This window comes from Phyllobates terribilis, unplaced genomic scaffold, assembly GCF_046119375.1.
Source record: "Phyllobates terribilis strain yellow unplaced genomic scaffold, ASM4611937v1 Scaffold_98__1_contigs__length_5973952, whole genome shotgun sequence".
Taxonomy (NCBI): Eukaryota; Metazoa; Chordata; class Amphibia; order Anura; family Dendrobatidae; genus Phyllobates; species Phyllobates terribilis.
The window spans coordinates 693,174-702,685 of record NW_027362858.1 but is presented as its reverse complement, the minus strand read 5'-3'; the positions used below and the strand labels follow the sequence as shown (position 1 = coordinate 702,685).

Below are 9,512 nucleotides of genomic sequence, written 5' to 3'. Positions count from 1 at the left end.
CTGTAGCCGCAGCGCGGCTCCTGCTGCTGTTCTACGGTCTGCTTTTAAAGATCATGAATATTCACTAGAATCCACTCCCATGGGTTGTAGTGCATATTCATGGTCTCTAACATCGGGCACACAGACCGCAGAGTGGCAGCAGGAGCCGCGCTGCGGGTACAGTGTGCATGCTATTAAGGAGAGTGAATGGTAACTGCTCCCCAAGCACACAGTTCTGGCGCGGGGAGCAGTGACTATTCCGGCACAGCATCTCACACTGTGTGACGGCGCATGGCAGTAATGCCATGCACGGCTCACACAGTGAGAGTGTCGGCAACCGAGCAGGACGCAGCGCTGGAGGAGAGAGGAGGTGAGTATAATTGTTTATTTTTGTGTGTGCAGCGTGATGGGAATCAGGGGGTGCCAAGCATACCAGGATGGGGATCAGAGGGTGCCAAGCATACCAGGATGGGGATCAGGGGTGCCATGCATACCAGGATGGGGATCAGAGGGTGCCATGCATACCAGGATGGGGATCAGGGGGTGCCATGCATACCAGGATGGGGATCAGGGGGTGCCATGCATACCAGGATGGGGATCAGGGGGTGCCATGCATACCAGGATGGGGATCAGGGGTGCTATGCATATCAGGAAGAGGGATGAAGGGTACCATACATACTAGGATGAGGGGTGCCATGCATATCATGAAGAGAGATGAGGGGTGCAATGCAGATCAGGAAGAGGGATAAGTGGTACCATGCATACCAGGATGAGGGGTGCCTAGCATACCAGGATGGGGATCAAGGGGTGCCGTGCATACCAGGATGAGGGGGGGCATGAATACAAGGATGAGGGGTGCCATGCATGCCAGGATGGGGATCAAGGGGTGCCATGCATACCAGGATGGGGGATTGGGGTGCCATGCATACCAGGATGGGGTATTTGGGTGCCTAGCATACCAGGATATGGATCAAGGGGTGCCATGCACACCAGGATGGGGGATTGGGGTGCCATGCATATGAGGATGAGGGGTGCCATGCATATCAGGATGGGGATTAGGGGTTCCATTCATATCTGGATGGGAATGAGGGGTGCCATGCAGATGGGGATGGGGGCCACATATAACAGGAAGGAGGGGGCCATATATACCAGGAAGGGGGATATTAACAGAATTGGGGGACATTGCCCCTATAACAGTGTCAGCAGACCCCCTTTCCTTAACAGTGCATCATGACCACATGTTTTGCTTAATTTTTTTTTCTATATTCCTCCTCTAAAACCTAGGTGCGCCTTATTGTCCGAAAAATACAGTATTTTTTAAAAATCAAATGTTTTAACGTGTTAAAAAATAAAATGTGTCTTTTGCTTTTTTTCATGTTTTTTTCTTTTTACACAGAATTGTTGGTGCCAATTTTCTTTTGAAACATTTTATTATCTGCTTTTTTCTGGTGTTTTTCTTGTAATATAGGAAAGCCTAAGGCCAGAAATAAACCCCATAAACACTGTACATGGAGACTTTGATATCAAATAATTTCTCTCTGTGGTGTTTGTACAAACAAAAAAGATTTAGAAATGCCTCAAACTTCTGTGTGTGAATCAGACATGAGATCTAATGTGATAGAAGATTACAGTCCGGGGAAGACGGGAAACATTCATATAGACGGGTGGTGATGTAGTCAGTGAAGAACTCTGGCCAAATATGTTTGTAGAGCCGTAGTAGAAGATGATGTCATCCTCTTTATGAAGTAGTTATTTTTCATGTCACGTGTAATGAATATCTCCTGCAGTATAGATAATGCCGATTCCAGTGTCTGTAAATGAGACGAAAATTAGCGTTATGGAAGATGAGTCTATGAGAAACGTATTCAGCTGCCGAGACGAGGAAGAACCTACTTGTTGTGTGTAGCCTAAAATATATAGGTTTTATTAGTAGATGTAAAGAAGAAAACTACTGTAAAATAATAAATCCCCTCATATGTTTCCCCTTATTATCTGCAGTAATTGTATGATGTTACATCGACTCCCCTTCTTCTCATTCAGGTCCCTACAATATCGGATCCTCTCAGTGAAGATTTTCTATAGAAGAGAATCTTCCTGATTGTCCATGTCCATCTTTGATGGGTAAGAGACATGATGGCAGAGAAAATATTACACCTCACCCTAGAGATCCTTTTCCGTCTTACTGGAGAGGTGAGAGATTCTGATGATGTCACATCATTCTTATCTATGGGAATAACAGATGGACAGAACTGGAGAGGTGAGGACTCTGGAAATGTCTGGAGGGAGATATATTAATGTGTCTTTCCATAATCAGGATTACACAGTAGTGAAGAAGACCTCTAGTGAGCGCTGTCAGGCCCCTGTGTCTGAGGGATGGGGAAGACCCCTGAGCCCAATCACAGGGCCTCCACCTCACCCCCTGATACATGACTACATCAATGACCAGAAGATCCTAGAACTCGCCTACAAGATGATTGAGCTGCTGACTGGAGAGGTGACACTGCTGGGAATGCTGGGACATTATACATTAATGCTATGATGGGATAGGGGGGATGACAGTATCATTGTATGTGTCAGGTTCCTATAAGGTGTCAGGATGTCGCTGTCTATTTGTCCATGAAGGAGTGGGAGTATTTAGAAGGTCACAAAGATCTGTACAAGGACGTCATGATGGAGGTTCCCCAGCCCCTCACATCACCAGGTAATAGACAGGACTAAATACACACAGCCTATAAATATCTGTATGTAAAGAATGAATTCAGTCCCTGTATGTGTTTCCTGCAGATCTATCCGGTAAGAGGACAACACCAGAGAGATGTCCCCGTCCTCTTCCTCCACAGGACTGTAAACAAGAAGATCCCAATGTTCCTCAGGATCATCAGGTAGATGGAGAGAAGGTGTCATGAGATCTCCCCTATGATGTGTAGACGACTGTGAAGGTCTTGTGTTCAGTCTTGTTTTATCCACCAGTATTATATGTTTTATACTTGTGTAATGAGAACGATGGAGATGGCAGGATTAGAGCTGATCATAGATGGGACTTCTCCATCTGTCTTGTGACTTTTACAATATTTGTTTTCAGAGTGAAGATCTGACCCATATTAATACTACAGAGACATATGTGAGGGATGATGAGCGGTGTACAGAGGAGACTCCTACATATGACTATCCAGGTGAGTAGTAACCACTAAATGCAGAGTAGTCACAGATTCTTCTCAGTCACTGGCTGTGGCTGCTTTATCGGTGGTGTAGTCCAGCCGTATAACAATTATGTGATGACTATTTTGCCACAAGACCACAAAATTGACCTACACCGAAAACTGTTGCAATGGCTTTGAGCATTGAAAGCCCTTTTCTATAGAACTTACAACCTGGGAGATCCACCTACCCCCTGGGATTAGAAGACACTGACCGGTACGTTCCCAGATCTGTAAACTACAAAGCTAAATGACAGCGTTTGTAGAATGTGCTGACAAGTTAGAAAATCAGTTGAAGAAAAATAATGTGATGGGCCAGTAAGAGAAATCGGAGGGTAATGATGCTGTTGGCTTCCTAGAACCCTGATATCTTATTGGCTGGTCTACCTTCTGTCCCTTCTGTGCTGCTGAATGTGCTCATATGGTCCCATATGAGCCACTCTCTTGTTGCCTTGGTTGTACGTTTTGGGTCATTGCCTTGCTGGAAGACTCAGCCACGACCCATCTTCATTGCTCTTACTGAGGGAAGGAGGTTTTTGGTCAAAATCTCGCAATACATGACCATATCCATCTTCCCTTCAGCACGGTGCAGTCGTCATGTCCCCTTTGCAGAAAAGCACCCACGAAGTATAAGGTTTCCCCCAGCATGCTTCACAGTTGGGACGATGTTCTTAGAGTTGTACTCATCCTTCTTCCTCCAAACACGGCGAGTTGAGTTAATTTGTAAGAGCTCAATTTTTGTCTCATCTGACCACAGCACCTTCTCCCAATAACCCACAGAATCATCCAGGTGTTGATTGGCAAACTTCAGATGGGCCTGCACATGTGCCTTCTTGAGCAGGGGGACCTTGCGGGCGCGGCAGGATTTTAAACCTTTAAGGCATAATGTGTTACCAATGGTTTTCTTGGTGACTGTGGTCCCAGCTGACTTGAGATCATTAACAAGTTCCCCCTGTGTAGTTTTAGGCTGATCTCTCACCTTCCTCATGATCAAAGGTACCCCACGAGGCGAGATTTTGCATGGTGCCCCAGATCGATGTTGATTGACAGTCATTTTGTATTTCTTCCATTTTCTTACTATTGCACCAACAGTTGTCTCCTTCTCGCCCAGCGTCTTACTTATGGTTTTGTAGCCCTTTCCAGCTTTGTGCAGGTCTTTGATCTAGTCCCTGACATCCTTAGAAAGCTCTTTGGTCTTGCCCATGTTGTAGAGGTTAGAGTCTGACTGATTAATTGAGTCTGTAGACAGGAGTCTTTTTAAACAGGTGACTATGTACGGCTGCTGTCTTTAATGCAGATAACGAGTTGATTAGGAGCATCTAACTGGTCTGTAGGAGCCAGAACTCATAATGGTTTGTAGGGGATCAAATACTTATTTCTCACTGCAAAATGCCAAAAAAAAATTATCTAATTTATACAATGTGATTTTCTTGTTTTTTTTTTTTTTTTGGGGGGGGGGGGGGGGGTGGATATTCTATCTCTCAATGTTAAAATTAACCTACCCTTAAAATTATAGACTGTTCATGTCTTTGTCAGTGGGCACACTTACAAAAACAGCAAGGGATCAAATACTTATTTCCCCCACTGTATGTCTAAGCTGTGCGTGGTTGATGGCTGTAATATACATTTATTCACGCCTGCAGGAGATGTGTTGGCTCCAGCCCTGGTTTCATGGATTCACGCCACGTCATAAATTCCATTATGTTTTCAATCCTAAAGAATTCAGATTACTGCACAATCTCTCCTGAAATGGGGGCATTAATACTTTCTCTACTCTCCTGGTCAGGACTCATAGTAGCTCCAATGATCCACCATAAACGAGTGCAACTCTGATTTAGTGTTGGAGCTCTTCCCTCATACATATGTTGATATTTGGGGATGTAACGTGTTTTCTTTATTCTATTTGTATGATTTGTGGTGGGATTGGCCTGCCTCACTTATGTGAGTCTGCAATTCCCTGGTAGTCTTTAAAAATAAGGTCTCCATTGCCTTTCCAAAATGTCAGAATCTAAATTTACAGGCTGTTCTGTGGTGTAAGATGGGAAGAAGAATAATCAGGTAGCCGGGTCAGAACCAGGAGAGCAGAGAAAATACAAAATCAGAAGACACAAGAGTAGTCAGTAAACGGGCCGGGATCACAACAGGAAACAAATACACAAGCCGGGAGCTGAGCACAGAGGACTGACCCAGAGGAGAACAAGGCTGTATCTGGCAGCTGCCAGCAATATGCTTCCAGCTTTAGTAGGGTGCGGTGCTTTCCAGTTGGCTGAAGCAGGGAGCAGATTACTCCAGCTGGACAGCACACACACCCATACTGGCAGACTGGATGGTACTACAGGTCCCAGGCACCCTAATCTTCCTGGTTGGTCAGAGCCTGCGCCACCTACAACTTCTGGTTCTGACGTCTCCTCCATCACCAGCGCCGCCTGCAGGATGAATAAGGCGGCTCCTGGTGACAGAAGCAGATGTCCCAAGAGCAAATCCAGATGAGATGGGACAAACCATTTGCAGAAGCTCTAATATGACAAAATGGCAGAAATCCAGAGCAGTAGAAATCCCCATAAAGTGACTCATTTTGGAAATTATAACCCTCAGTGAAATAATCTATAGGAGTAGTGACTATTTTGACTCCACAGTCGCTTTCCGGAAATTAGCACGCAGTGGATGATGGAGAGTGAAAATTACAAATATACTACTTTAATACCCATCACATTATGCCCAGATTGTGCTCCAGGAGACACACACCGTAAATTAAGTGGGTTCTTCTCACTATAGTAATGCCAAATACATGGAGGCTAAATGTGGTTTGGGCGCACTGCAAGGCTCAGAAGTGAGGGGGAGATTTGACTTTGGGAGAGTGGATATTGCTGGATTGGTTTATGGAAGCCATGTTGCTTTTCAAGAGCCTTTGAGCCACTAATAATGGGGAAACCTCTGGTTTTCCATTGACAGATGATGGACCTGAGTGGGGACTTGTTTTTTTGTGAGATGAGTAGAAGTTTTTATTGGTATTATTTTCACCTACATAACATTGTTTGGTGGCTTTTTATTCCATATTTGGGAGACAGAATGAACAAACAGTTTTACACATCATACTCCACTGGTTCATCCTATGAGGTTTTCTATTAGACTGTGAACTGTCATTGTCTTGGTGAATAATTCAATATTTGACATAACTTGCCATTTCACAGACGTTAAGTAGAAATTTTCAAAAATATAATATTCAAGGATATTTTTATTCATAAATAATAATTGGTTTTATTCTTGGCAGATGACTGTACCAGAAGATCAGAGGGACAGCTGACATCTTCAATTTTTACATCAAATGATCTTGAGATCCCACAGGATACAAATGAAGTGAATGCCATTACTCCAAATGTACAATCATCCCTTCACAGCAAAGATCTGTCATCTGATCCTTTGAAACAGGTCCTGTCTTCTGATTCATTACCAACTACTAAGGAAAATCAAAGTCACAAAATAAGCATTAAAAAACAAATTGCTCCTAAAGCAATGAAGCCATTTTCACTTTCAGAATATGGAAATAGTTTTCCCTTCGAAAAGTCTTTTCTTAAATATCAAAACCTTTACCCAGCAGAGAATAGATTTTCTTGTTCCAAATGTGGGGAATGTTTTAACCAGAAAACAGATCTTGTTAGCCACCAGAGAATTCACACAGGGAAGAAGCCATTTTCATGTTCAGAATGTGGGAAATGTTTTGTGAAGAAATCATCTCTTCTTAGTCACCAAAGAACTCACACAGGGGAGAAGCCTTTTTCATGTTCAGAATGTGGGAAATGTTTTAACCGGAAAGCACATCTTGTTATCCACCAAAGAAATCACACAGGGGATAAGTCATTTTCATGTTCAGAATGTGGGAAATGTTTTAGCCATAAATCAGCTCTTGTTAGTCACCAAAGAACTCACACAGGGGAGAAGCCTTTTTTATGTTCAGAATGTGGGAAATGTTTTAACCGGAAGGCACATCTTGTTAGCCACCAGAGAACTCACACAGGGGAGAGGCCTTTTTCATGTTCAGAATGTGGGAAATGTTTTGTAGATAAATCAAATTTAGTTGGGCACCAGAGAATTCACAAAGGGGAGAGGCCTTTTTCCTGTTCAGAATGTGGAAAATGTTTTACCCTGAAATTAACTCTCAATAAACATCAAAGAACTCACACAGGGGAAAAGCCTTTTTCATGTTCAGAATGCGGGAAATGTTTTGTGAAGAAATCATCTCTTTTTAGTCACCAAAGAACTCACACAGGGGAGAAGCCTTTTTCATGTTCAGAATGTGGGAAATGTTTTAACCGGAAAGCACAGCTTGTTATCCACCAAAGAAATCACACAGGGTATAAGTCATTTTCATGTGCAGAATGTGGGAAATTTTTTAACCAGAAATCAGATTTTGTTATGCATCAGAGAACTCACACAGGGGAGAAGCCATTTTCATGTTCAGAATGTGGAAAATGTTTTACCCGGAAAACAAATCTAGTTAGCCACCAGAGAACTCACACAGGGGAGAAGCCTTTTTTCTGCTCAGAATGCGGAAAATATTTTAACCACAAATCAAGCTTTAATAAGCACCAAAGAACCCACACAGGGGAGAAGCCTTTTTCCTGTTCAGTATGTGGAAAATGTTTTACCCTGAAATTAACTCTCAATAAACATCAAAGAACTCACACAGGGGAGAAGCCTTTTTCATGTTCAGAATGTGGGAAATGTTTTGTAGATAAATCAAATTTAGTTAGGCACCAGAGAACTCACACAGGGGAGAAGCCTTTTTCCTGTTCATAATGAGGTATGTTGTGTGAAGGAATAATCTCTTAGTCACCAGAGCAGTCACACAGGGGAGAAGCCTTTTTTATGTTCTTAATGTGGGAAATGTTTTACTTGGAAATCAACTCTTAATAAACATCAGAGAACCCATACACTGGAGAAGCCTTTTTCATATTCGGAATTTTGGAAATGTTTTAACTGAAAATTGCACCATGTTTGGCCTCATTGAAATGAAAACACTCATACTTAGATCCCGTGCCAGCGCCGTTCCAGCGATGTCGGGACTCACGTTCCCGGAGCTCACATGAGGTTGTTACATCACTTGAGCCCTGTGCAAAATCAGTGCCGGTTTCACTGTCCCCGCCTTCGGACGTATTGAACATCAACAGGAAGCCTTTGGTTGTGGCTTCTCTCTGGCTCCTTTGTGATGTTCGATTTGTCTGGAGGTGGGGACTGTGACAACAGCGTTGATTGGGGTATGTTATTGACAAATTGTACAAAAACATATACCAGACAGTCATATAATTAAATGAGAAAGGGAATTACTTCAGAACTTACCATAATTTGTGGACTATAAGACACACTATTAGCAAGAAAAACATCTTGCTAACAAATGAGTGCGTCTTATAGACTGGAGGCAGCTTCCAGTGACAGAGGAAAAAATCAGGCAGTGTCCTTCCTGATCACTGAGAGAACTGCTCTCTCTCTCCTCCAGCACCACACTTCTCTAACCGATTGGTGTAGAGCAGGAGAGGAAGGTACCGGGACCTGCACATCCTGAGTGAGTAGCTTAAGGACCTTCCACCTGACTAGCTCAAGGATCTTTCAGATGTAACACTGTTTTTTACATATTTTCAAAAGTTGTCAGGTTCATTTATGAAATGAGCCATTTCTTAATGATTTTGACCTCGTGAATTCAAATCTGACAATGAATTTTTTTAGTTGTCTCTTGTTTCTATGATATCCGAGAGTTTTCCTTGTACTGCTACATATAATTAATGCATAAAAGTTTCAGGACTTTGAAACATAATTACTTTTGCAAATATAAAGATGCAGAATATTTTGTTATGCCATTTTTCTGATATTTATTTAGAGGAAACTTGGCAACAATTCAAGTAACTAAAATCTGTGTAAACACTATTGTAAATTATAAACAGTTACAGAAATTGCATTACAAAATTTGCTCCTCATTCAGTGACAACTCTTTTGTTTGTCTCTTGTACTTCTGCATCCGATCAACTCTTACAATTGTCCAACTCTAATCTGCAAGCATTGATGGATTCCATTTTCCTTGATATCTTTTCTCTATAGCTGCAATATCTGGGTGAAATCTCTAACCATTCTCGTCCCTCACTGCTCCACAGTTTGATGGAAAAAAGTCTAGAAGCGAATGTAAGAAATTAATCTTTAAAGGACATGTTACAACCCAGATCCTTATAGGTTTTGAGGAGACTTTCCACCAACGCTTCATAGTTATCTGCTTTTGAGTTTCCCAAAAAATTAGTTACCACTAATGCAAATGCTACCCATGCAGCCTTTTCCTTTCTCCGCAACAGA

General features: G+C 42.5%; 1 protein-coding gene across 1 annotated transcript; it reads left to right on the top strand.

Moving 5' to 3' along the window:
- Nucleotides 1-2,560: 2,560 nt before the first annotated feature.
- LOC141198595 (uncharacterized) lies at nt 2,561-8,105 on the top strand. The gene is made up of 4 exons (XM_073663018.1): nt 2,561-2,680; nt 2,764-2,861; nt 3,062-3,152; nt 6,448-8,105. Exons 1-4 carry the CDS (start codon nt 2,596-2,598, stop codon nt 7,971-7,973), a joined length of 1,800 nt encoding a protein of 599 aa, XP_073519119.1. The 5' UTR covers nt 2,561-2,595; the 3' UTR covers nt 7,974-8,105.
- The last annotated feature ends 1,407 nt before the right edge of the window (nt 8,106-9,512 follow it).

What these genes read in the sequence shown, in the direction of transcription:
- LOC141198595 (XM_073663018.1), top strand. Translation starts at nt 2,596, where the DNA reads ATGAAGGAGTGGGAGTATTTAGAAGGTCACAAAGATCTGTACAAGGAC. An exon ending in CCAGCCCCTCACATCACCAG is followed by an intron (nt 2,681 to 2,763) that starts GTAATAGACAGG and finishes TGTTTCCTGCAG; the next exon opens with ATCTATCCGGTAAGAGGACA. An exon ending in ATGTTCCTCAGGATCATCAG is followed by an intron (nt 2,862 to 3,061) that starts GTAGATGGAGAG and finishes ATTTGTTTTCAG; the next exon opens with AGTGAAGATCTGACCCATAT.